Source organism: Opisthocomus hoazin, chromosome 14 (assembly GCF_030867145.1).
Source record: "Opisthocomus hoazin isolate bOpiHoa1 chromosome 14, bOpiHoa1.hap1, whole genome shotgun sequence".
Classification (NCBI taxonomy): domain Eukaryota; kingdom Metazoa; phylum Chordata; class Aves; order Opisthocomiformes; family Opisthocomidae; genus Opisthocomus; species Opisthocomus hoazin.
Window position 1 is genome coordinate 22775766 of NC_134427.1, and position 27108 is coordinate 22802873.

The window sequence follows — 27108 nt, forward strand, 5'->3', positions numbered from 1 at the left end:
GCATGGGCACAGCCTGTGTGGGACCCTGCCCAGGAGGCTCCGGGAAGTGGGGAAGGGGGGGGAGTCTCAGGGCTGATGTGGGGTGGGTGGGCGCGGAAGGGGGGAGCAGATGGGGGTCTCAGCCACACACAGTACGGCTCCTTGGGAGGGTGCTGGGGACAGCTGGGGCTGGATGCGTCCGGAGGAAAAACGACTTTTTTTTTCCTTCCCCCCTCCCCCCCCAAAAAGTGATTTTTATTCCCTTGTTGCTCTGGCTTTTTACACTGCTTTTATTCCCCCTGTCTGAAAAAGAGAAACCCAAACACGGCTGCGTGGTTTCTCTGTAGGAGCCGAGCTGGAAAGCACCGTGGCCTCCTCTCTGCACCTTTTGAACTTGTCTTTTGTTGTTCTTGTTGCTGGTTTTTCCCCCCCTCAAGGTTTATCCCTTTCCCCCTTCACTTAATCTATTTGGTTTTAATCCTTCCCTTTTTGTCCCCTGGGAATGAGAAGTGCCAGCAAGCGGGAGTCTCCTTGTCTCTAAAAATCAGTTTTCTTGCAAAATTCAACCGTTCACTGGAAAATGGCATTTTTCTCATTAAAAAAAGCGCCGCAGCCTTTAAAAACCGCAGCGAACCCCTTGTTTCAGCGCAGGGGACTCGCTCGGGGCGATGGCTTCCCCGCCGCGAGTCGTCCCGTCCCGTCCCCAGCCCCGGCGGGGGGTCCGGCGTCGGGGCGTCACCGTCGCGACCCGTTCCCCCCAGCGCGCCATGCCGGCGCTGCCCGGACGCGTGGCAGAGCATGGCTGACGGCGAGGCACCCGGCCACCCGCTCGCTCCCGACGGCCTTATATCTACCGGCGGCCCGGCGAAGCGGCCGGCAGGGCTGTCGGCGGGAGCCTGATTGGCTCCGCGCGGCCTCGCCGACGCTTCCAGGTTGGCGTTCCTCCTCCCGCAGCCCAGGTAAAGCCTTCCCGCGACCCGGCACCTGGCCTCCCACCATTACCGACTCGCTCCGGCTCGCTTCTGCCTTCAGGTTTTGGTTTTTTTTTTCCTCCCCCCCCTCCTCCTTTTCCCCTCCCCTTCCTTTTATTTTTTTTCCTCCCCCTCCCCCCTATTTGGTTTTTTCCCCTTTTTTTTTTTTTCAATATTATTTTTAAGTAAGGTTTGTTTCCTCGCGAGGGGCGCGGGAGGAATGAGCAGCGGGCTGGTGCTGCGCACCCCGCTCCCCGAGGACGCCGCGGCGTTGATGCCGCTGAAACCCGTCGCCATGTCGGGGGAACCCGGCGAAGACACCCCCGTTTTCGAGGACATCAAACCCCCCGCCCGGCCCCTGGAGAACCCCCTCGACCTGGCGCAGGTAAGGCGGAGGCCGGCGGTTTGCCGTGGGGCGGCGGGACGGGGCCAGCGTCGCCTGCTCAGGCTGGGAATGCCTCCCGCAAACCCAAGCGTGGATTTTTTGGACTTAATTCTGCTTTGTTTTTCCGCGCTTTCGCTAAAACACCTCCGTCGCTTTGTACGCTCGTGCTTCCCCCTCCGACAGGTTTTCGCTTGGGCGTGTTGGGTTTCATTTTTTTTTTCATTTTTTTTTTTTTTTTCCCTCCTGCCCTTCTCCGAAATGCCCCGTTGCCCGTTTCGGAGAAGAGCCGAGGGTTCTGCTCGCTCCCCGCGGCCGGGGCTCGGTCCCTGTCCCTGGGGCTGGCAGGTGAGGGGGTGCCGAGGGGCTGCGCGCTGCCACCGGCTCGCTGGGAAAGACGCGGGCGGTGGGCTCACTGTGTCCGCGCGTGACGGGGTGGGGGGGAACGGGAGGTTTATTTTCTAGTCTATTTTATTATATTTTACTTATTATATTGGATTTTATTATATTTATTTATTTCTTCTGCCACCATGGCGGGGTGGGAATGCTCCTCAAAATTCCCTGTCAGCGTCTGTCCCCCCCCCCCCAACACGCCGGAGAAAAAGACCCGGATAAGGGATAAGTGGCTTTAGGGCTTTGCTGCTCGCCCACCCCTCTTGCTCGCCCACCCTTCTTGCACACCCACCCCTGTCGTGGGCCCGCTCAAGCCCCGCTGCCCACCCCAGGCAAGGGGGCAAGGCTCCTCACTGGTGTTCCGGGCGATGGACCCCTCGTCCCACCGCGAAGAGCCTTCAGCCACTCTCCCTGGTGGGAAAGGGGGTGAGCCATGCCTGCCCCCACCCCGCTGCCGCTGCTTTAGCCCCTTTTTCCCCCCTCAGAGGAACGGGGCGAGCTGGGGTTCGAGGTGCCCAGCACTGCCGACGGCTAATGATTAACCCTGTGCCCCATCTCCCCAGCGCCATTTTGATCGGGGCGGGAGGGCGGCTCCGGCCCCTGGCTCCATGGCCGCCCTGCAGGGACCCCCTCGTCCCGGCTGCCCTTCCTCTGGGGACCCCCGGGAGGGCATCCCAATGGCGAGTGGCTGCGGTTCAGCGTGGGGCAGGGGTTGGGACGGTGTCTGCGCTGCCCGTTGCCCCTCTCCCGGCGGCACTGGTGCCCCAAGGGTCAATTTTGGGGCGAAATCACAGAATCCCAGCATGGCAGGGGTCGGAAGGGACCTCTGTGGGCCACCCGGTCCAACCCCCTGCCGAAGCAGGGTCAAATCCTCTAAAGGGAGGTGGCGAGACGAAGGCAGCGTATTTCTCTGCGTTTCCACGTGATGCCCTGGCAATCCGGCATCCACAGCGCTGCGAGCGGTGGTTGTGGGGGTCAAAATGGTGGTGGAGGGGGGAGAGGGCCCCACGCAGCACCCTCTGCCTTGCCCTGCGGTGGTCCTGGCTGGGCTCCGCTCCCTCTAAACCTGGGGGCTGCCGGAGCCCCTGCCCCTCCGCACCGGGTTTGGGTCCGGAGCTGGAGGGTGGGGTGGTGGCTCTTCAGAAAGGTGTGGGTTATCTCTGGGGCCTGTCCCCGCTGCCAAAGGGCGGCAGCTCCCTGTTCGCCCCGGGGGAGGACGAGATTTGCTTCCTCTCCCCTCTTTGTAACCCCTGCTGCCGGGTGGGATTCGGCAGCGGGGCTGGTTCTCGCCCCACACCTTGGCTGTGGCCGTGGGGGTTGGCCAGGCAGCGTTGCCTCCTGGCTTTGGCCAGCCCCGTGCCACCTCTCGTCCTCCTCGTGGAGGCACCTGGGGGTGCCGAGCCCACCCATGGTTGGAAACACCTTCACCCTTGCTGCCCTGCAAAGGGAAGAGGGGTTTCTCACCCCAGTTTGGACCCTGGGGCGATGCCACCCCACCACCGGGGCGGAGGCAGCCAAGGGTGGCCTTGGGGGTGGCCGCTCAGCGATGTCACCTCTTTGCCGTGAGACCTTATAGACAACGGGATCCTCGGGATGGAGGCTGGAAAGCTGCTGGGCTGGAGCTGAGCACCAGCTCCCCCGGGCTCCATTACCCCCAACATCTGTGTTGGGACCCTGCAAACCCACCCAGGGTGAAGCATTACGGGTGGCGAAGCCCCGACAGCCCAGGGCTGGACCCCGCGTCTCTCGGGGAGGAGTTTTCCGTGTCTTGGCCCCCCCTTAACGAACGCCAAAGGCTGTGGTGTGTGCGGGAGAGACGTGAAGGAGCTGCCGTAGCTGGAGGGTGGAGGAGCTGGATGGCTGGGAAACCCTTCACTCGGGGAGGGTGTTGATCAGAGCAATCTGATGTGACTTCTGGAAAAGGCTGTGACCTGTCGGGGCTCCGGCACTGGCTATCGCTCGCGGGGCTTCTCCCGCCCTCAGTCCCGCTCGTCTCCGGCAAAGAAAGGAGCAAGCTCGCAGCTATCGCTTTATCTCGCTGGCTGCAAAGTCCCCGTTACCCCCCCCTCCACAAACAGCTTTTCAAACACGAGGGGAAGGTGGGAGCTATTTGCTGTCGAAAATTTTATTCGATCCGAGTCAGGTGGAAACAGATCCTTTGTGGAGTTTGCAATGAGTTTTCCCCTTTTCCCTGCCAGCCACCCTGCCCCAAACTAAAAAGCAAACAGAAAGAGAAGAGAGAAAAGGGCTTGTGAGAAAAAAAGCACTTTTCCTTTCTGATTTGAGTCCGATCGGCCAGAAACAGTGTTTTCCCCTTTAAATCTCAAGAGGCCGACGCTAGAAGGGTGGTAAAAAATAATAATAAATGAAACCAGAAGCAAGGTGTGTCCAGGGGAGCGTTTCGGAAGCGGCGGAGACGTTCTCACTGCGTGGCTGTCAGGTACCCCCTGACGAGCACGGGGGCCGGGGGGGTCACCGGGGCTCATCTGCTGCTCCCACCTCACCGCCCTCTGCTCTCCGGGTCTGAGGAGCCAGAGCAGCTCCCGGGCACCTTGTTGTTACCTGGGGCTGGGGAACCCTCCTGGGACCGTCTGCTGCTTCTCAGACGGGTGACCGTGTCTCTCTGGGCTGGGTTTGACCCTGCAGTGGATGAGCTACCCCGCTGCCATGTCCTCTAAGCCACCCCATCCCTCCTGAACTTCATGCCGTGGTCTGCCTTGGGCATGAGTGTGGTCCTCAGCGGTGCAAGGAAATGTGGTGATGGAAAGTGAGGTGAGGTGGTGACAACAGACCCAGGTTTCCATGATCCTGGAGATGTTTCTAGAAGGAAGGTTGCCGGCACGGTCGGGAAGGAGATGGCTCTTGCCCTGCTCCCTGCCCAACACGTGCGGGACAGGAGCTGGCTCCTAAAGGGCTTTCCTGCGGTTGTGAGGAGCACGAGGTGGTGGTGAGGTGGAAGGGGTGGCCCACGCTTGTCTCCACTGTTGGCTTCGCTGTGATTAAAGGGTGGGGAGAAGGGGGGCTGTTGGGGCTGTCAGCCCTGCCGTCGCCAACCGGGTGCAATTGCCTGGCAGAGAAGGTGCTGGGCAGAGAGACGGACGAACCCCACAGCCTGTCCCCTCGTTTATCCCCTTGCCTACCTGTGTCAGGAGACCCAAGGGCAGTTGTGGTGAGGCCGGTGAGCACCCAGGGGAGACAGAGGCTGCCATGGGTGATGAGGAAAACCGTGGTGAGCGTGGCTGGGGACAGCCCCAAGCCATCTCGCCCTTCATTGCCTCCCTTTCCTGGGGTGGGCTGTGCTGCTGCAAGCTGAGAAATGGGAGCAAACGGCTCCCCTTGTCTTCTCCAAGCCCAGTTCCTACCCCACGGAGCTTCTCAGCCCAGTGCTTGATGCCACCTCCCTTCCGCCCGGCCTGAGGGCTGGGCGAGGGGCTCGCGTAGGAAGAAAACAGCTCCAGCCTCGGGGAGGTGCTTGGACAGATCAGATGGTATCAGGATGGTGCTGTTCCTAGAGAGCTTTCCCTGGCGCTTTGGATCCTCAGCACCGCAAACGGCGTTTCCCAAACCCTTCCAGCGGAGCGGATGTATGTGCTGTGGTGTTCCTCTGACTTCATCCTGGCGGGGATTTTGCTTCTGGTATCACAGGAGAAGCTGGGCCAAGCGTATTTAGGTGTGGTCCAGCTTTCTGGACCAAGGCAGGAGCTGTTTCAATCCTGCTCCGTCCCTGCGGGGCCCTGTGTGCTGCGTCCTGCGTCTCATGGGGCTGAGCCCCTTTGGCCACATCGTTGTCATGAACGTGGCTGCGCTGGGGTGATGGCTCCATGGTGGCTGTCTCTTGGACCAGGGATGGGCTTTCCTGCTCCCTGGTGATCCAGTAACTCGCACAGCCCGGTTGGAACCAGGGTGGTGGGTCTTGCCCATACAGATGTGGTTTGTGTCGGGGCCGGGAAGGAGTTCTGCTCCACTTTATCTGTTAGTAGAGATGTAGAAGTCCACAGCAAGCTGCTGAGGAGTAATTCCTTTCCTCGGGCTCTTGGGAGTTGCGTGCAATGAGTGCATTCAGCTTTTCTGCAGGGAAAGGGGAGACGGGAGCTTTGCAGTTTTACCCCTGCAATGGGATGGTGACGGTTTGTTGTGGCTGGGGGTAGCTGAGCCCAGGCATTGCTCTGCATTTTAATGTCACCCCTTGGGTTCTCAGAGGGGACTGAAAATATTGTGTCCCCTCCCGGGGTCCTTCTCTTCCCTAACATGCTCAGGAGAAGGAGGTCACGCTGCGGAGTGGGGATGCCACAGACACGAGCTCCGCGGGGTAGTGCCGGTGTTCACGGCTGTGCCTGTGTTTGAGGACAGGCAAGGGGAGCAGGCAGGCTTTGCACCACCATGTCTCGGGGAAGCTGTGGTGCACAACATGGGCAGGAGCCACTGCCGTCGGTCCTCACCCATCCTTTGATCCACCAGCTGAGCAGGGAGCCGAGCTCAGGCTTCTGCCAGGACCCCACATTCACAATTGTGCAAACAGGCGTGGAAATGGAGCAGGCAGGTATGAGCTGCCGAGGGTTCAGCGACTCGGTCTCTTCTTCCTCTTTCTGAGCTGCTTGGTCCATGCAACGTGCTGTCGTGGGCGGTGTGAAGTCGTGGTTCTTCACTCCCTCTCGAGTGGCCAGGATGTTCTGCCCTCTGGGATCCTCCTGGCTTTGCAGAAGGGTTCGAAAATCACAGAATGGTCGGGGTTGGAAGGGACCTCTGTGGGTCACCCAGTCCAACCCCCCTGCCGAAGCAGGGTCTCCTACAGCAGGCTGCACAGGACCTTGTCCAGGTGGGTCTTGAATATCTCCAGAGAGAGAAAATTCCCGTGCATTCCACAGAAGTGTGCAAAATGCTGTGAAAAAAAACATTTTCAGAGGGTGCCACAGCCTGTGCAGGCTCGAGGGGTGCGCAGAAGCAGGTTGGTGGTACAGAGATGCCAAATTAAAGGCTGGGTGAGGAAGAACGGGCTCGCTCGGTCCCGCTCAGCACAAGTCAAGGTGGTCAGCTGGCATCTGGTGTGGCCAAGCTCTGCGTGGCCTCTGGCCAGAGGGGTCTCGTGAGCGGAGGAGGGATCCTTCCAGGCTGTGTAGCTTTGGGATCAACTGGTGCCTGACGCTTCCAGGACCAGCCCGCAGATTTGCAAGTCTGATGGGCTTTCTCTGTGGCAGGTGTCTGCAGGCCCATGGGAAATGAAGCCAGAGTCCCCAGGAAGGATGAATTTGTCCCTGTACTCTTGCAGGGACGGTCCCCAGGCGGGACGCCTGCCTGCCGCAGCCCTGTGTCGGGGCGGTGGTGAGGGGCTCACTGCAGATCAGAGCCTGCCGTTTGCCGCCGCTCCGCCGGCTTTGGACAAAACCTGTGTGCCAAAGACTGGGAAATCTGGGGGATCTCAGCCACCGCGCTCGTTGTTTTATTTTCCTCCATCCCCCAAACCCACAGACTTCCCCATGTGCGTGCTGGGAGCAGACGAGGTGTAGGATGAAACGGCTTGGCCGAACGTTGAGCTGGCTGGAGCGCAGTGGCTTTGTCCGGGTGGTACAAAGGCTGATTGTTCTGCCCCGGGGGAAGTTTGGCTCGGGCGAGGTGGGGAGCGAGAGAAAGGGACAGTGCCAAGAAAGAGAAAGATTACAGGTGTGCTGTTCCTCTTCCTCCTGCGCAGCCCTCACTGGAACCTGTTTTCCACTTGCCGACACGGGAGAGGTTGCAAATGAGCTAGAAAAGCACGTTGTAGGGTTGGGGTGTTTGTTTTTTGAGCACTGCAAAGGCAGGTATTTGAGGGAGGAAACGAGCAGGGGACTCCGGCTCCATCGTAAGTGCGATGGGTTTCCCTTTATCGCTCTTCCTGCGCAGTCTGTGGGAAGCAAACACAGTCATCTGAAGTTACTCACGAAGGTCTAAGGTAGCGCATTTCTGACCGGTGCATCATCAACTGTGATTTTTCCCCTCTCAAACCTGTTTGGTCAGCTACCTATGCTATTTTGTTCTCCTTCCCTGGTCCAGTGGGTTCTTTTATCTAACCCATCCACTGCAAATAATCACACTTACGGCCGTCTTGTTAGCTGAGCCCCTTGATTAGAATATTTGCTTTTCTTGTGCTCTATTGGTGAATTATGTGAGTCACAGGGTACAGTAGGTGTTCGGGGATTGGGTAATGAATGTTTACAATTCAGATGTTCTCAGAACTTGAGCTAGCATGAAAACTCTCAAGAAACCCCCATGGGCTGTTTACCACATCAAAGAGGTTCAGCCTCTTCCAAGCTCAGATTGAAACTCAAACAAAGAATCATTCATTAAGTTCAGAAATGCTTGGAGAATTCTTTGAAAACTATTATTTTTAATTTTTTTTTTTTAAATGCGATGGGGACCTTCAGGTTTCTGCCAAGGACAGGATTTGCAAGTATTAAAATGGGTTTAGTGACCTTGCTCTTCGTAGTATTCCCAGTACAAGTGGGAGAAGAGAACAGCGAGTTTGGTCCCAGTATAGCTGGTCTGAAAACGCAGGTACTTAATCACTTGTCAGAGAGAAAAATATTATCCATCCATTATGAGGTCTGTCTCAGCTAAGGCAATTTGTTTCATGAATCTGAACCAATCCTGGAGAGGGCAGAGATACGTGGGTGTCTCCAGCCCATTGTGGTGATGCCACCTGTGCAACATTATCGTCTTCCATTTTGCTGCTCCTCAAGGAGAGTTTAGGGAGCTGAACCCAGGGGTGGCTGAATATAATAAACTGAAAATCCCGCTCAGGAGTAGGAGGTTTGATTGTGTGCTCTAACTTGTGGAGATGACCCAAGTTTACTAAACTGAATGGAAAAATCGGGGCATCTCCCCTTCCCAACCAATCGTTCAGAATGCCACCATTTGAGAACGTGGCGTTTCATTCTGAGCAACTTCCAGCATCGGGTATGTTTGCGGTTCTGCGTCGTGCTTTCGGGACAACTCAAAATCGTTAGCGTGGCTGACCGACATCGCCTCTGGGGCACGATGAGTGTCACAGCCCTCGTGTTTCCCAAGGGCTGGCAAACCCCAGGCTCTGAAACGCTCCGGCTGGAGCTTCTCCAGGGCTCAGTGTGCCTTCTCCACGAGAACTGTCGACTGCCTGTTATCGGCCTATGCCATAATCAGTCTCCCTTCATTAACAGCAATTGGCAACTCATTTCTGTATGTGGGAAAATGTGGAAAGAGAGGGTTTAAGCTGGGGGATGGCTCTTGAGGAAACTCTTTGAGGCTTTCTGCTCTCAGGCAGAAGGACCCTCCTAGCAGTGCAGATGGGTGGAAATGTGTAGGGTAGCGTGCATGGCAGAAGGGTCTGCAGCAGACGGATGTGCTCCAACGTCCCCCCTCGGTCCCTGATTCCGTGCTCGGTGCTGTGCCAGCTTGGAAGAAAGCCAGCCCGAAGACCTATTCGTTCCAACGCAATGTTTTCACCTGCCTTAGGGTTTGTTTTGTTTTGTTTTGCTGACTGGTTTGGCGAGGAAGTTGAGGGCCACAAGGACAGTGGGATTTGCTGTCCACAAATGAAACCTGATCTTGCTTTTCCCAGGCGTGCACGGGGTGTTGGGTCTGCCTTGCGCGCTGTGCTGGGAAGAACAGGCTTTTTGGCCTGTTTTATCACTTCCTGAATGCCAGGAGGACTTCACAAGCCCCAGCAAGCAGGGGATGACTCACTCCGCCTTTGTCAGACCCTGCCCTGGGAATGTGCTGCTTTTCTTCTGATCGGAGGAGGCGAGGTGATGAGTATGAGCTTTTAGATCATTTGAGTGAGGCGGAATGAATCCCACCCGTAACCCAGATGGGGAAGCTCCCCATGAGCTCCAACACCCTCTCCCATGTCGCACTCGGCTGAGGACCCGCGGCACGGATTTGTAACCAGAGGGGAGCTGGAAGGCTCAAGGACAAGCCCAGTGTCCTACAGCCATGCACTAGCTGGAAACAGGTGGATAAATTTGTCCGGGTCATCCTGGGGGATGGTGACATCTGAGAGCTTTCATCTCAAATTCAGGGGAGAGGGTGTGCTGGAGCAGAGGTTGCAACTGAGAAGGTGAAATGGAGCTGCACGTGGTCCTGCTTCTCATTGATGGTACAAGCAGGGGCTGCCTGGATGTCCAAACTCAACTTTTGTTTGTATGCGTGCATGAACCAGGGGAACTCTGGAGTTCCTGCATGAATTGGCCACACCTGAGGTAGCTCCAAGCCTCCAGATCTTCCAGGAGTTGAAATAACATTAGATGGTTTCGTCTTTCCAGACAAACCATCCAAATGGCTGTATGGGCTCACACCAAAAGTCTACGCAGCTCAGCCTCCTGCCTTCCAACAGTGGGTGCCCTCTTAGCTCGATGGAGAACCTCCAGCTGGCTTTGATGGGCTTGACACCAGCCTTTGCTGAGCTAGAGCAGCTCAGAAATAGAAAGCTGTGTAGCAAGGCATGGCTCCTTTGGGTCCTCATGTCCTCCCCTCTCAGACTTTAAGAGAACTACTCTTTAAGTGGAGAGTGATGGGTGAGGACGGATGGCTCTCCCCCTTTCCCCATGTGCCTTCGGGCTCTGTCCAGTGCCGAGGTAGCGCTTGGTAGCTCTGCAAAAGGGGAAACCAGTGCGGAGCGACTCTAATGTCAAGCTGGGACCCCCCACCCCTGTTCAGACCTGCCCAAGGCCTAGAGATGGTGCAGCTGGGCCAGAGCTTGCTGCAAGCTCGGTGTCTCCAAGGTCTACCCTGCTAGTTACTTTTCAAGTCCATTTATGGCTCTGTTTTTGGGACAGCTTCTGCTCGCTCTCTTAAAGCCCACTGGAGCCTGGCTGCTCCAAACTGCTCCTCGTCCAGGCACTTGACCTTGGAGCTGGATGGGGGTGTTTTTCCTGGTTTCTTGGCCTTTGGGATTGCTGACTGTAGTGGCATGATTTCTGTGATAAATAGCCAAGGTGGATTGGCTTTGACTAAGTCGTTATCAATTGTCGGAGGAAAGGAATAGCAAACAGAGTCAGCAAGTCTGCCGGAATTGTTGCTGCCTGCTGGCTCAGCCAGAGGCCGGCCAGCCTGCCAGCTGCCCACATCTGCCTCAGTGGTGACTCTTGGCCCCGAGGAGATTCCTGGTTTCTGAGAAGTGGTAATTACCCGGGGTAGTTCAAGCGCAAGGGCAGAAAAGATTGCCAGAACAACCCTCCAGAGCAGCACAGCTCGGCTCCTGGGCTGTCCATGAGCTCCTGGCACAAACCTGGAGAAAAGGTTCAGAAACCTGGAGAAAAGGTTTATCTTTGTGGCCTTGTCCTGCTCCAGGAGCTGCTCTTGCAAGTGGAAAGGTGTGGAAGCTTCAAGACAGGAAGCTGATGGGATGGATCACTTCTGGCAGTCTTCTCCGTGGACTCCAGAGAGAGCTTGCACAGAGACTTCAGCTTAGAAGCTCGCTGCCCAGGTAGCCAAAGGTAGTGGAGATGAGTCTTGCCCCACTGCATACAATGCAGACACAGCTGAACGCTTCGAGGGCAGCGCTAGTTTCTTGGGGTTGCTCCTAACCTCTTTGAGATGGAGCAAGCAGAGGAGTCCACCGGGGCAATCTGCAGCCCAGCAGCCACCTACGTGAGCACAGAGTTCGGCTCTGCTGCCTGCAGCGGTGCTTTGTGATTTACAGCAGCTGAACGCTTGGCCCCGTGCGTACTTGAAAGGAAGAGTCCCGGGGGTTTCTTTGCTAATCCCCTTTTGCAGAGAGTTCCAGAAGACTTGAGGAACAAACAGAAAATAACGTCGATTGAGGTCAATATCAAAACCAAATGATCAGAGAAACAAATATTTACTCAGGTCAATATTTAACTAGGAGACAATAAATGCTGATATTGAACCAAATCTGTATATAAACACGGTCTATTTATAACGTGTGCCTTTGAAGGGGCACTGCCAGGTACTTGCCGTGGTTTCTGATTGATGATTGTCCACCCCATTGTTTGCCGATTCCCTTGTCGGCTGGAGTTTCATGCAGGTGCATGTATGAGAAAGGCTGTGCTGCCTGATCCCAGGGCCCGGACGAGAGGCGCAGCCGTTGTCCCATGCACGCCTGTGCCCGAGGAAGGTCCCTCGCCCCGAGGAGGAGCTCCCCTCACCCCTGGAGCGGGTGCCCTGCCATTCCCTCATCCCTTGCATGTCGCAGGGTTGCACGGCTGGATGACCTGCGTGGGTGAAGCCGATGTTTTCCTTGCACCACTCTCCCGAAGGTTCTTTGCATCGGCGACCAGCACAGCGTGGTGGCTGGGGCTGGCTGTGAGCAAGAGCCTGGGACCCAGCTGGGAAGGGGGGAAGCCGGCTTGATGCCTCCAAGCATTGCAGAGCAGGATGGGGGGGTGCAGCCATGCAGGGTCTAGCGCAGGGCTTGAAGCTGCCCAAGCGTTGAAGAAACTTCTCCCCCACAGCGAGCCCCCCCCCCCCCCCCCCCCCGCGACCGCTCCCTCTGCCAACTTTACAAGCTCATTTGCCTGTTTAGCAAACATTGATTTCTCTCCTTGTTCTCTGCTGCTGCCCGTGTGGTGACAACACCTGATGTTTCTATGGTGGTTTGTTTTTTATCAACTTCAGATTAGAAAGCATTTAATCATGGGAAAGACACGTCCCACCTCCTGCCTCGACAGCCTGCAGTGCCTGGTGCTTCTCTAACGATGCTCGTGGCTAATGGCTGGCAAAATGGCATGGCTGGCTCAAGCGTCCTCCCAAGAAATGTTTGTCTTGGACTCTGTGTGTATTGATCGGTGTCCTGATAACGCCTCACCCTGCCTTTGACAATATCTGAACAAGGGAGAGAGGTCTTCCAGGCAGGAGGTTCCTGCAGCATTTATGAAAACTGGCAGAGGGTAGGGGGGGGAAGGCTCATGTCAGTGCCTATTATCCACAGGAGAATCCACTCTGGAGGAAGCTGGGCTTCGTTGTCTGCTTTCTTCATCAAGCCACTGGCTTGCAGGGCTGGGTTTTTACTGATTTCGCAGTGCCAGGTGTTTCACGACACACAGCTCTTTCAGAGGCTGCTGAGGTTATCTTGCCCTCCCGGGAATTTCGGTCGCCAGGTCCCGGGTTTGGATGTGCCGGTGCTGAGTGTAACGTGCTCCTGCTGGTCCAGGGACACAAACTGGTGTCCGTGGCCTTGCCTGGAGCAGACAAAGTGCTCGTTCTAACCACTTTCGATTCCCTGCTTGGCTTTTTTGGCTTTGTCTTCTCTGGCAAGTTGAAAAGACCCTCCGCTGTGATCAGAAAGAGGTGCTGTGACTTTGAGGTGAAAGTACCACAGTAGTTCAGTGCTTTTGTTGTATGAAGGGCTATTCTTATTGGCTTCCCCTTCCTGGCCAAACCAAAAATCCCAGTTTGGACGCCTCTAAACTCATAGAAGTTTTGTTGGTGTCTGCTTTGCCTGCTTTTTCCCCTTTTGCTCACTTCTTGCCTAAGCTACAGACCTACGACTCATATGATGGCTGCTGGAGCCCTTCTTGGTGCGGTTGGCAGAGGCTGGGGCATGTGCGCCTCCAGACCTTCTACCTCATCCTTGTCTCCCGTGATTGCAGTGATGGTGTTGCTAATGACTCCAGGGGAAACTGGGCCACTGAACCCAATAAGGACCTTGTGGCTCTTCAGCTAGAAAGCCCTGGAGGCTTTCTCCATCACGTCACCGTGGGTATCTCTCTCTTGCAGTGTTGAGAAGAACTGAGCTCCCTGGCTATGTGAGAAGTTCAGTCCTTCTCAAAAAGGCAAGAAAACGGTTAATTTTCTGCCTGTGGCTGGCAGACAGGGTGGAAGAGATGGGCTGATTGTTCCAGGTCATCGCTGTCTCATGTGAGCCCACCGCAGCGTCCTCAGCTGCCTTCTCCGGAGCTGCCGCAGGCAGGGCTGCAGCCTGCTGCCAGGACCTGCTTGGGGCCGCCTGAGGAGTCTGCAGAGACCCAGTGTCTATGGGACTTCCTCCTGGTGGGACCCGCTTTGCCCTCAATAGCTTCCTTTGTATTTGTGCTGCTTATCATGGCAGGCCTTGAATGCAGATGGCTGGCCGAGCAAGAGGGTTTTTTTGGTCTCCTGGTGTGGTTGACCCCAAAATGAGGGATCCAGCAGCTGGGCCACCACTTGCAGGCTCAAGCATTACCTGCAAAGGAGCTTGGCTGCAGTATGCAGCTGCTTCTGAAGCTGTTAGGGCTACAAGGATGGTGAGGGGACTGGAGCATCTCTCCTACGAGGGGAGGCTGAGGGAGCTGGGCTTGTTCAGCCTGAAGAAGAGAAGGCTGCGAGGGGACCTAACATATGCTTACAAATATCTGCAGGGTGGGTGTCAGGAGGATGGGGCCAGACTCTTTCCAGTGGTGCCCAGCGACAGGACAAGGGGCAATGGGCACAAACTGAAGCCAAGGAAGCTCCACCTGAACATGAGGAAGAACTTCTTCCCTCTGAGGGTGATGCAGCCCTGGCCCAGGCTGCCCAGGGAGGCTGTGGAGTCTCCTTCTCTGGAGATATTCAAGACCCGCCTGGACGCGGTCCTCTACAGACTACTGTAGGTGACCCTGCTTCGGCAGGAGGGTTGGACTAGATGACCCACAGAGGTCCCTTCCAACCCTGACCATTCTGTGATTCTGTTTCTCCCAGTTGATGGAGGTGGTGGGACACAGCTTTCAGCCTCAAAATCCTAGTAGCTCTGATATGGAGATTTCATGTTTAAGCATCTTCTCCTCAGGCTTCCAGGCATGAAGACCACATGGAGACCCGTGGCTCTCCAGGCATGGCAGCTCTTAGCATCCCCAGCCTGTTTGGCACCCGTCCTCTCAAGGACACGTGGCTCTGCAGTCTATTGTGGCCTCACAGGAAACATCCTCCATTTAGATGCAGCTTTCAAAATATGAACACCCCAAAAAGTGGGAAAACTGAGTCCATTGGGTTGGTTTTGAGAAGGTCCGGAGAAGGTTCCTAGGGACCCTGCTGCCAGGGTGGCTGGGGTACCAGCTCCGGTGCCTGAGGAGGTGGGATTCCCCCAAGTCCTGTGTTTGCAGGAGCCTGGCAGTGGTGTGATGCTGGGAGCTTCACCTCAGAGGGGCTGGATCTAGTTTGTGGTGCTGCTGCACTTCTGCCAGGAGGCATGGTCTGTCCAAGCCCTGGTAGCATGGATGAGGCTCTTCCTGGGCAAATCTTCTTGTATCATTGCTCTTGCAGATGCCGTGGCACAGGGAGCTGGTTAGATGTTGGGAAGAGGAGAGGAGGCTTTGCAGACGGGAGCCCCATGGGAACTGGGAGAACTTATTGGTTTGACTGGGATGGAGCTCTCTGAAGGTCTCTGCGCCGTGCCTCAAAGCCTCCTCTGGAAAGCTCTGTGTGTCTCAGCTGTCTTTTCTTTCCCTGTGAGAAGCCCAGAGTTCACTAGACCTTGCAGCCAGGCTGAGCTGCTGCCCAGATTCACCGAGAGGGTGTCCTCCTCGGGCAAGCTCCCAGTGCTGTGGCAGATCCCGCTCTGCCTCTCGGCGAGGATTAAGACATAAAAACAGAGCCTGGCTGTGTGAGCCGGGAACCGAGTCCCTTCTCATCCACACAGCGGGCTGCGCTGTCCCACCCTGCTCTGGGACAGGTGATGTTAAATAGGAAAGAAAGACCAAAAATAGAAAAAAACCCATCCCTGTTAGTGAACGGAGAGATGGTGATGGCAAGGCACAGCCAGCTCTGCTCCAGCCTCTGGACAGGAGGAAGATGGAGGTCATCCCTGTGCAGGCTGGGTGGGCTAAACCCTTACGCACTTTCCCTGCCGTGTCCAAACCCCGTGTCCAAACCCCTGTCCCTAGGCACACGAAGCCTAGGTTTGGGTTTGGGAGCCTGTGGGAGGTTGGCAGCGTTGCCCTGTGCCACGGCCCTGGTCCCTCGTCCACCTCCATGGCTGGGGGTTCTGGATGGGAGGAGGCCATGGGGACCGGCTGGCTGGCAGGGTGGGCATGTGGGGGCTGTGAGGGGATTGGGGCCCTCCATGGCCAGGGAGGTTGAGGAGGTCTGCGGGGGGGTGGTCGCCCTACTAACCCATCCCTGTTTTCCCCACAGCTGCACCCTATGAGGATGGAACAGCGGATGCCGCCGCTCATTCTCGAGGTGAAGACCTTTCCTCCTTCCTCCCTCTGCATGCTTCTGCCCCGTGGCTGAGGGGTACTGCCAAAGCCCTGAAGAGATTGAGCTGGGACTTCCCAGCACAGGCAACCCAGCTCTGATGGCAAGGACATGGTGGCACCTCCGCTCCCCCCCTTCCATTCCTACCGCCAGCTGAGCTTGGAATGAGATTGTCTACAAGGTCCCTTCCAACCCAAACCATTCTATGAGTCTATGAGTGCATTCAGGACTCTTCAGTTGGATCCCACCCAGACGTGCCAGCACTTGGTCGTCCCAGCTGTGCTGACCGTGGGCTGAGGAGTTTGGTTTTGGGGAGAGCATTGGCTGGGGGGTGCTTGGGGAGATGGCCGGGTGTTAGGTGTCAGCACCCGGCACCAGCAATGCCAGGGTGGACTAGGGTTGGTAGGCACTTCTGGGCCACAGACAAGCAAAAAGTGCCCCTTTCTCCCTCTTTGAAGGGTGCTGAGGCTGCCAGGGTCATGTGGGACCTGTGTCACAGCAGCAGCATTATGACGTGCTGTGTTCCGGCACCCACGTGCAGCTGCGGACGGGGCCAGCATCATTCCCCATCCGGTGAAAGCCCATCGCTTCTGCTCTGCTGCCCCGCTGCCCCTTAACACCCCCTTTCCCCAGGACCCTGGGGCTGCTCAGGCTCAGAATTGGATGTATCAGGCTTCAATGGAATGAGAGGAAGAAGACTTTGCTCTGCAGGTAGGGATGATTACGAGAGAAGAGGAGGCAGGGTGACACCGAACAGGGGGACTCTGGCTGAGAACGCAGGTTTTGAATCTGAAATTAGGGCTCCTCCATGCCTTTCTACATTGAATACACCTGCCCAGTCGCCTGCCATGTCAGGACCCACTGGAGCTGGGTGGGGAGAAGACCTTCCCTTGGGAACCGAAGGTGAGAAAGTTAAATGCCAGAGATAAGGGACTTGTAGAAGTGAAAGGCGTCTGACACCTTCCCCCTGCCGCCACTCCTGGCAAGTGGGTCATTTCATTGCTCAGGTATGCGTGGCATTCGGAGCCTCCGGCGCTGCCGAGAGCAAGCGGGCTGCCAAGGGTGACGGCGACGTGGGGTGTGGGTGCATGGGGCAGGAGCACGCAGCTCCGAAGCTTTGGCCTGGGTCTCCCTCGGGCAGGAACCCAAGCTGGACACTGCAGCGGGGAGCAGAGAGGAAATCAGGGGTTTGGACCTCTGGTTCTCTTCCCTGCCTCCTGCTGATGCCTTAGCTTTGGGGTGTGCCGAGCAAGGGTCTCCTCGCTGGAGCGTGGGATGGGGTGTTGCTGGAGGCAGCGCTGCCTTGAGCAGGGGCAGTTAGGTGAGGATGTGACATGAAGCGAGCTCTGCAGTGCCAACACGTAGCTTCCTTCAACCAGGGCAGGGACTTTTCAGGGCCCGCAGACCCGATGATTTACAGCACAGCGTGTACACACCAGCGCAGCGTAGAAAACACAGCCCCAGTGCAGCGTGCTCAGTTCCAGAGCAGCGCAGCACTTCCAAGTCCGGCTGCTCTGAGCTTTTACCCGCATAGAAGAGGTTGTATTTGTGGCACGTACCTGTGTTTGGGTGGAAGCCAGCTTACCCATCCGTTGCCAGTATGGCTTGCAGAGGTGCAAAGGCTCTTTGAACTAGCTGGAAGCACAGGTGATGTGTTTCGCTGGAAAGGGCGAGGAAATCTCTTGGGTCCCATCCAGCTTTGTCAAGAGCAGTGAAGTTGCAGTAGGGATGACTTTGGCCCGTTGCACTCCGGTGACATAGTTCAGAGCTGTAAAACCTTCGGCTCAAGCGTGCAGGGTGTGGGGTGAGATCAGCTTGCTCTCCTGAAGCGCGTTGTAGGCTCTGCCAGGGAAACCCGGTGGTTTTGCCAGCTCCTCTACATATGAATGAGTCTACGAGGGCTTTGCTATGAGCTTGACACATGGATAACCACAAAATTAAAGGCTGTAGCTTTATAGAAGAGCATTAGCGCTGGTATCTTTAACCACAAAGAGCAGAACTTGAGTCATCAGATGCCAGGGGATGAATTTCCTAGTGGATTGCTCCATCAGGTTGCTGAATTGTTGGGCTTGGATCCAGTGGGATGCTGCATCAGACGTGATCCAGGAGGGGAAGGAACCAGGCAAGCAGTGACTGAGAGTGCTAGAGGTCCTGTTAGCTTGGAGGACCCAGACTTGTAAAAACGGCTCTACAAAACAATGACTGAACCACAGGTTAGGTGAGGGCTGAGTCACTTCACCGAGACAAGACTCATAGCGTGCCTGGCAGTTTCCATTTTAGGCTCACGGTCCGCAGAATTAGCGGCAATGTCGTTTAAATTTCTAGGGCTATAGCCCAAATTATTCTCAGTTATTTAAAGATATTGTCCTAGACTAAATGCCATACACCTCAGGCTGTTGAGTTTGCAGGAGACCAGAGTCAGCATGCCGAAGGTGGGCTGCAGATCCAACATGCCCAAAGCGTGAGGCTGGCTGGAGAAGAGTTTCTGATTTCATCCCGTTTCTAGTGTTAAATTCTCTTGTCTGCGACCAAAACTTTGTACCTAAAGCTTGACTCTTCTTTATCAGGCCATATTTCTTTCATAACTACATCCTCTGCGTAGCTTAGCCTTTGTTATCTGTGCTGATTAGGTAGGAGGGAAGTGGGACAGAGGACAGTGATTCACTCCTGGGGAGTCTGTGGCTGAGTCAGAGGCTGAAGCTAAATCACCGCCGCCCGTGACTCCTGGACACCTCTTGCTGCTCTCTCCATTTCCTGCCAGCTTAAGTACTTGTTGAACGCTGGAGTCCCACCACCACCGTGTCAAGGTTACTCTTCACAAGTTCTCTTGTCCTTATGTTTTTGCCGCAGGCACGGTCTGAGATGGATAAGTACCTTTCGAACGAGGTGCCGCCCATCCCAATGATACCAGACAAGAAGTACCGCCGCGAGAGTGCCTCAGTGGTGGACGAGTTCTTCTCCACAGAGAAGCCCACTTCTACGCCGTACAGCGTGAACATCAACGTGATTCTGCCAGACACGACGCACCTGCGCACTGGACTTTACCGGCCGCCCAAACCCATGACGCCATTCCCGCAGATCAAAACAGAGCCCGGCACCAGCTTCGCCCAGCCCTGCTCTTCCGCCTCCGGCTCCACGCAGACCCTGCCCGACTTCACCAGTGTCTTCAGCATGCCCCAGTCAGTGGCAGTGAACAACATCTTCATCAAGCAGGAGATGCCCTCCGAGATCCCCTTATCCACCAACCCACAGCAGTCCCATCTTTACCAGATGCCTCTGGGCAACGGAAGCGCTGACATTACCACTCTGACATCGTCCTCCAGCAACACCACAGCCATCAACAGTCTCAGCGGTGTCACCATGTCCACGGGTAACACCATGTCCAGTGTGGTACACAGGCCTGTCCATCCAGGAGGGCCAGTTAAGCAGTACCCACACATCTCCCAGGGACAGGGAAACTTCAACATCTCGGGGCAGTTCTACACCGTTCCAGGGGTGAACCTGCCTCCTTCACCCCCCAACTCACAGCCTGGCAGCCCAGAAAATCAACCCGAGCTCATCAACACCATCTCTCCCCCACCATCCTACGAAGCCACTTTTGGACTGAAGTTGGTCCAGTCATCCCAGGTCCCCCCAGGCCCAAATGGCCTTGGGACCCTCTCCCAGGGGCACATTGTCATGCAGCCCCCCAAATACAACAGACGCAACAACCCTGAGCTGGAGAAAAGGAGAATCCATCACTGCAATTACCCAGGTATGCTCGCGGTTGATGTACTGGCTTGGCTTGGGGGTCGGGAGGGGTCGGGTCTCTTCTTGACACACTGAGGCTGGGGGCTGCTTTGGCCCTCCGCAGGAATTTAATCCAAAATCACGTTGTCCGCATGATGAAGGGAGATGTGGAGCTGGGTGGAGAGCCCCATGGGAGTGGGGTTCCTACCACCACCAAGGGAGCAGAAGAAGCTGATCCTGCCTGTGCTAGCTGATGCCTTTTTTCTCCCCTTCCCTTTCTTCTCCGCACTCTGGCAAAAGCAAGCCTGACTCCAGGAGGCAGAGAGCTCCTGCAGAGCATGGGGATGCTCCTGGACATCGGCTGCCTTAGCTGCCCACTTCGCTCTGGTCTTGCCTAACCTTGAGCAGCCACATGCTCTCCACAGGCAAAACCATGCTGGCTTTCTCACAGACCTTTCCTTTCCCACTCTCCCGTAACGGGCGTCAAACCATCATGTAACTTCCATAAGCAGCTTCTATGGTCGGTCTCTGTAGCCCCAATTCTCCTCTTCCAAAGAGGCAATGAGCTGAATGTCTCTGCATCGTATCCTTCTAGTGGCGTCACATACTGCGTCAGGATGGCATGGAAAGGCATTTCAGGGAAAGGATCAGCCCAGAGCTGAAGCTCTTCCCTGTGTGTCACCTCGTTGCATGAGCATGTCCGTCTAGAGACCTGCGATGCCTTGGCAGGAGGAGATCTTGCAGGGTTTCCCGTGCTGTGCACAGAGAGCTTGTGGGACCCACCGCTGCAAGCTCTCCTTCACGCTGCGTGGGAGAGAAGTAGTCATGTCCCTAGCGAGAAACCCGAGTGACACCAGCGTGAGGGCTTGCAGATCACCGGTGCTTTGCAGAGACACACGCCTCCCACCTCCTGGGCCGGGCCCCGGCCATTGAGCTGTTGGGGATCAGCAAACAGTTCTCCGATGGAGGTGTGTGGACTGGGGAACGTCGCTTCCCAACCACCTCCTGCAAGATTTATGTGCTCTTCCCGTGGCGTGGGGGTGGCTGCAGTAGGTCAGCCCAGGTTCTGCCTCCAGCAGCGACCCGAGGGACTATATAAGAACAGAACATGTTTAGAAAGATCTTCCTGTGCTTGCGCCTTCCCACCCTGCAGACTGGGGACCTTCTGAGCCAGAAGCTGCACCCCTGTTCTTGCGGTTGGATTTCTTTTTGCCTTCTGCTGGTCACGGTGGGAGCCAGGTTAAGGGTGTAAGTGGACCGCTGCTCTGAGACAGACCCCTCCGCTCATGTCAGAACTGGTCCGAGCAAAAGTCTCACCCCACAGGATGCATTTATTACCAAGGCAAAGCTCGCCTGTTTTCAGCAGGATTTTGGCCTGCACAGGAAGGCAGGAATCCATCTGCGGTGCAAAAAACCCTGCGCTGAATAAACACTGGGTGTGCACGTGCAGAGAAAGAGGAGGGCATCTTCTAGCCCTTCACGCTGAGGTTCGGCTGGAGGTGAGCGTGGTCAGGGCTGGTGGCAGGGGCAGCAGGTCTCGCTGCCGTGGTCCGCATGGGGAAGTGGCGGGAGGCATGCCGAATTCGTGCCGGTATCACAGAATCACAGAATAGTAGGGGTTGGAAGGGACCTCTGTGGGTCATCTAGTCCAACCCCCCCGCCGAAGCAGGGTCACCTACATCAGGCTGCACAGGACCTTGTCCAGGCGGGTCTTGAATATCTCCAGAGAAGGAGACTCCACAACCTCCCTGGGCAGCCTGTTCCAGTGCTCCGTCACCCTCAGAGAGAAGAAGTTCCTCCTCATGTTCAGACGGAACTTCCTCTGCTTCAGTTTGTGCCCATTACCCCTTGTCCTGTCACTGGGCACCACTGAAAAGAGCTTGGCCCCATCCTCCTGACACCCACCCTTCAGATATTTGTAGGCATTTATAAGGTCCCCTCGCAGCCTTCTCTTCTTCAGGCTGAACAAGCCCAGTTCCCTCAACCTCTCCTCGTAGTGGAGATGCAACTGGATCGGTAACTGGATGGACAGGGGAGAACCTGTTTGCAAAGCCCTGGTCCACGTTCTCAGGTGGTGGCCCCGGCTCTTCTTCCTCTGCCTGCTCATGGGGAAATGAAGCTCAGCCGTGCCCTGCTCTGTGCTGCTCCCTCCAGGTTTGGGAGCTGCTCCGGGTGCTTGGGTGGCTTCGTTTCCATGCCCGGCGGGGAGGCAGTTCTTGGTCCCATGCACACTCATCTCTCTCCCAAGCATGAGGGACCTCTGAGGCTTCAGAGCATCAGAAGCAGAACTGAACCGGGTCACCCACCCTTGTCCCTCCTGCCATGGGGAGGGAACGGCAGCTACCCGGACCCCCTGAGCAGGGCAGCACGGAGAGCTGGTCTCGTGCAAGAGGCTGTGTGGAAAGGCTGGAACAAAAAACATGACTATGTTGCTTATGCAGGTCATAAAAATTCAAATTCATATTTTAACATACCTGTCAAAACACAGTGAAGTAGGGCTGTAAAGGCAGCAGGAGGATCTTTTCTAAGCTTTATCGAACTGAAATGAGGAACTAGTGATTCGTTTTGAGATTGATGCCTGTTGTTGAAACTTTAGCCAAAGCCACGGTGTTTCTGTGAGGAGCCTTCCTTCGATAAAACCCGTTGTCGCTGATCTTCTGAAAAATCTTCCCACCGGCTTTATTCTGGATCCTGAAAGCCAGGCTGTGGCTCTGCAGTGTACCTGGCGTTCCTTGCTTCCTGGAAAGTTCTTACCGCATCTGCTTGGGCTGGGACTGTTACAGGATACATCCTCCCTCCAGCCTTGCGGCAGTGACATCAGTCACGTCCGGAATCCAGAGAGACAAACGGCAGCACAGAGCCAGCAGCTAACGGTGCTGAATTTAATGTTTTAAAAGATCTGAAAGTCTGTGCCTGACTCTTCCCGGCCCCCTAATTCCTGGCACAATGCCTGTGGGTGTCAGGGTTGCGTGGCAAAAGATGGAGAGTTGTAAAGGTCTGTCTGTCTTGGAGAACAGATGTTCTTTAGTTACTGCTGAAACCCAACGGGTATAGCCAGGGTTATTTGCATACCATTACCCAGAGCGCTTTCCAGGCCTGCTCTGTCCCCAACCTCAAATGTAAATGTCCCATACTTCACAGAATCACAGAAGGTTAGGGGTTGGAAGGGACCTCTGTGGGTCACCCAGCCCAACCCCCTGCCCAAGCAGGGTCACCCAGAGCAGGCTGCACAGCACCGCGTCCAGGCGGGTCTGCAATATCTCCAGAGAAGGAGACTCCACAGCCTCCCTGGGCAGCCTGGGCCAGGGCTCCATCACCCTCAGAGGGAAGAAGTTCTTCCTTGGGTTCAGCTGGAGCTTCCTCTGCTTCAGTTTGTGCCCGTTGCCCCTTGTCCTGTCACTGGGCACCGCTGGAAAGAGTCTGGCCCCATCCTCCTGACTCCCACCCTGCAGATATTTAGAGGCATTTCTAAGGTCCCCTCTCAGCCTTGTCTTCTCCAGGCTGAACAAGCCCAGCTCCCTCAGCCTCTCCTCGTAGGAGAGATGTTCCAGTCCCCTCATCATCCTTGTAGCCCTCCGCTGGACTCTCTCCAGCAGCTCCTCATCTTTCTTGATCTGGGCAGCCCAGAACTGGACACAGCACTGCAGATGGGGCCTCACCAGGGCAGAGTAGAGGGGGAGGAGAACCTCTCTCGACCTGCTGACTACACTCCTCTTGATGCATCCCAGGAGCGAGGGACCCTTTCTCACAGGGAAGTGGTATCTTTTCTGTTTTTGCAGGTTGCTCAAAAGTTTATACCAAGAGCTCCCACCTGAAGGCACACCAGAGGACCCACACAGGTAAGAGCACTGCGTCGTCAGGAAATTCTGCCCGCCTGCCTTGCTTCTACTCTGCCTCTTAATGGTGGTGATTACATGGCTGAGTTGATTACCTTAATCTAGGGTGGTTACTGGGGTAAGGAGCACAGTGAAGTCTATTGACGTTAATGTTAAAAAAGGTCCAATGGTTGCACTGGTTTATAGCGGCTGTACGCTGCTGTGTGCGCTGGCTTGCCTTCTGGAGGGATGGTCTAGAATTTAGGTGAATCTTGGAGGTTCTCGAGTCGATGGATTGGGAGGAGGTACCCCCAAAACCCCTATCACTCTGAGCTCTTCCTTTGGGATCTCCCAAATCCTGGCCAGGCCTGATCCTGCTTAGCCCACAGAACGGTTGCGTAAAGGCATGTGGTGCATATATACGACCTCTGAGGAGACAAGGGCTGTCTCTTTTGTGTCATGCACCCCTGTGGTTCCCAAGGAGAGGAAGGAGCCCCTCGTCTCTCCTTGTGTACCAGCCACACAGACAACCCGTAACCGTGTACAGAAGGGTTCCGAACACACGTACAGATGGGCTCCGAACACAGGTACAGAGAGGCTGTGCCCTCATTCCTGAGGGCAAAGATGCCGTGGGCTGCCCTTGCTGGGGGAAACAGGGTCACTAGCAGAGAGGAGCTCCCACCACAACCAGCTTCCCGGGGTAAACCTCGCTCGGTGGTAGTTGTGCATTCAAGCACAGGTCTCCTCGTTAAGGTATTTATTATACCTGAAACTTTATCAGATCCCCAGGTAGTCCAGGAACCATCAGTGCCCTCATAAATCTCCTTTATAGAAGGGCTGATCTTTACTGAAAGCAATTAAGCTGGCCCAGAGTTCACTTTTCTTTTTTATTAACAACGAACAAAACCCATCCTGAGTCTGGGAATCAGTTCTTGCACTTGGCTCAGTTCTGTTTTCGTCTTATCAGTCCTTCGAACAAGCCAGCAAAGAATTTTTTCTTTGTGCATGCAGTACAATATTTTTTTGGCAGGGCCTGGGTAGGAGTGGGCTGGAGAACAACACGGAAGGGGTGGAAGAAAGGAACAGGAAGGACATTGTCCCGGCTCTGAGGGCTGGGTGGTGATAAGCATTTGTTGCAGCAAATGGGCTATGGCAGAGCTCTCGCTTTAAAATTAAATAAAATTAAAAATTAAATAAAATTTAAAATTAAATATCTCTTTTCCCTTTCCGTTCAGAGCATGGGTCTTTGCTCTGTGCCCAGAGACGCGACCCACCTGAGACAGGCACCATCTTTAAAAGTCACAATTTAAAGAAATATCTAGGCAAACTTGGGCAGTTTTTGAACCAAGAAAATGCAGTCATTTTTCCAGATTTCCGAGTAATTGTGCTGGAAATCTAAGCATGTTTGCCCTCTTCCACTTCACTTGCTGTAAGAGGGGAGGACAGAGAGGTGAAGGAGGATGTGACCTGAGTAGTCAAGAAAATGGATGGTGTTGTGGGGCGGCTAAAAAGCAGGGAATTCAGGACAGAGAGCTGTATGCAGGCGGGCTCAGGGTGTCTGCATCCAAGGTTTGAAGCCTTGCATTTTGCTGTTGAGGACTCAGCCTCGCTGAGCATGGCACCGGAGGGCTGTCCCAACGCCTGTCGGGCTAAGGACGCTCGATGCCGCTTCGTCTCCGTCACGTGAAGGGTTAATAACGCCCTTCCTCTCGATTCCTCCCCTGATGGGAACTGGGCTGAGAAGTACATGATCTCCAAGAGCTTTTCTTGTGGTTTGCCCGTTGCTATGGGCTGGGCAGTATTCATGTCCTGGAGTCACCATTCATTTCCTGGGTGCCATTGTGAGATTAAATATATAACCCGGTGGCTGCTCGCCCGCCTCCCGGGGCTGGGAATGCCAGTTTGGGCCCTTTGTTTGAGCTTGGCCTGCCGTGCTGTCCTGGGAGATGGAGCCAGCTCGTGGGACAATGGAAAGCATTTTGTTTCCATCCCGGAGCTCAACCTGTTATTGTTTGGAACTCGGGAGCCTTGGTGGGGTTGACCCAGCCAGGTGACCTGGCCGGGACAATGTCTGTGGCTGCGCAGTGCAGATCCCACCTTTGTCTTTTAGCATGCGAACGCAAACCCCGAGATCCCCAGCGTGCCGTAAAACACCCAGCGTGCTGCTGGCGAGTGGACTTCGAGTTCCGTATGGAAAATACCCCTCTCTCCTCCCCGCGGCGCAGAGCCCGGTGGCTTTTTTGGGGAGCGGGAGGAGGTCTTGGCGCCCTGTCTCCTCCAGGTTCACGTGCCCGCGCTTTCACGTTCTGTCTGGTGCGTGCAAGGCACTGTAGATCTTGGTGTGGCTGAATGTTTTCTGTCTCCTGGCCAAACCCACCGCCCGCCTAGCGCGCGGGCTGCGGGGAGGAACGGCCGCTCGCCGGGAAGCGTGTCAGGGCACGACACGCATGCCTGTGCATGCACGCTGCGTGTGTACGTGCGTTCGCGCCGCGACGGTGCACTCGGCAATTGGCCGATGAAACGGTAAATATTTGAGGTCGGGAAAGTCAGCACATTCCCTGAACTCTGCCTGCTTGTTCAGGCTGTTAAGAGCGAGGGCTAATATTTGAGAGCACCACACCCATGCGAGGAGAGGGCTGCAGCCAGGGTTCAGCCCTACGACCTGGGCACGCAGGGAGCTGGAAGCGGGCACGGGCTTTTCCAGTCCAGTTCCCAGCTGGCTGAGAAGTTGCACAATTTAATTGATTTCGGTTTGGGAATAGGTGTGTACAGGCGGAAGGGGGGGAGAGGGCAGAGGCATTACATCACCCGAGTACTCTGCAGAAAACACAATGTTTTGTGTACACTTTGCTGCTGCGGGGCTGAACTTTAAGGCAGAGAGTGTTAGATGGTGGTTTCAAAGATGCGAGGCTTGCAGGAAAATTTATACGGCACAGCCCCCCTTCTTCCTCCTGATGCCCCCCCCGCGTGTGTGAGCAGCCAACGCCCTCCGTAGGAATTTTTGGCTTTTTAGTTAAAAAAAAAACCTCAGAAATTTTTTTTGGCAGAAATGGTGCAAAATGCAACAAGGTGTTCAAAAAACCATGTGGATGTGGCACTTGGGGACATGGTTTAGCAGGCACGGTGGTGTCGGGGTGACAGTTGGACTTCATGATCTTAGAGGTCTTTTCCAACCTTAATGAGTCTATGGTTCTATTATTCTATTACTCGATGATTCTAAGAACTTTGAACAGTGCTAGAAACCAAGCCTAGCAAGCAAAGCGGAGTGGGGCACCTGGGCAAGACCTGGTTCCTGCAGCTCGACAGTTTATGGTCCCATGGTGGCCGTGGACTGTGCGCAGGAAGCAAACCCCGGTAGCATACAGCATCACGAGCCCCGTTCTGTGTTGGGGCAGCCCTGGGTGCCCTCCAGAGCCTCCCAAGGAGGACGGGCACCTCCGAGAGGACGGGGTGGGCGTTTGGGAGGCCGGGCAGATGCGCGCCCACGTCGGCTCTTGCGTGGTGGGGCTGTGCCTATGACCTGTGGCTCTTCCCTGCAGGCGAGAAGCCCTATAAGTGCACGTGGGAAGGCTGCGACTGGCGCTTTGCCCGCTCCGACGAGCTGACCCGGCACTATCGGAAGCACACGGGTGCCAAGCCCTTCAAGTGCCTCGCCTGCGGCCGGTGCTTCTCCCGCTCCGACCATCTGGCTCTCCACATGAAGCGGCACCAGAACTAG

At 55.7% G+C, this 27108-nt stretch overlaps 1 protein-coding gene across 2 annotated transcripts; it reads left to right on the forward strand.

Moving 5' to 3' along the window:
• Window positions 1-1170: 1170 nt before the first annotated feature.
• LOC104333403 (Krueppel-like factor 5) lies at window positions 1171-27108 on the forward strand. Of its 2 annotated transcripts, none has more exons than XM_075435763.1 (5): window positions 1171-1335; window positions 15784-15831; window positions 18697-19600; window positions 23355-23414; window positions 26930-27108. In XM_075435763.1, the coding sequence occupies exons 1-5, from the start codon at window positions 1171-1173 to the stop codon at window positions 27106-27108; spliced, it is 1356 nt and encodes a 451-aa protein (XP_075291878.1). The 2 variants fall into 2 exon arrangements, with proteins under 2 accessions (XP_075291878.1, XP_075291879.1); XM_075435764.1 differs by lacking the exon at window positions 15784-15831 and having other exon boundaries at window positions 18697-19236; window positions 19294-19600.

What these genes read in the sequence shown, in the direction of transcription:
- LOC104333403 (XM_075435763.1), top strand. Translation starts at nt 1,171, where the DNA reads ATGAGCAGCGGGCTGGTGCTGCGCACCCCGCTCCCCGAGGACGCCGCG. An exon ending in ACCCCCTCGACCTGGCGCAG is followed by an intron (nt 1,336 to 15,783) that starts GTAAGGCGGAGG and finishes TTTTCCCCACAG; the next exon opens with CTGCACCCTATGAGGATGGA. An exon ending in TGCCGCCGCTCATTCTCGAG is followed by an intron (nt 15,832 to 18,696) that starts GTGAAGACCTTT and finishes TTTTTGCCGCAG; the next exon opens with GCACGGTCTGAGATGGATAA.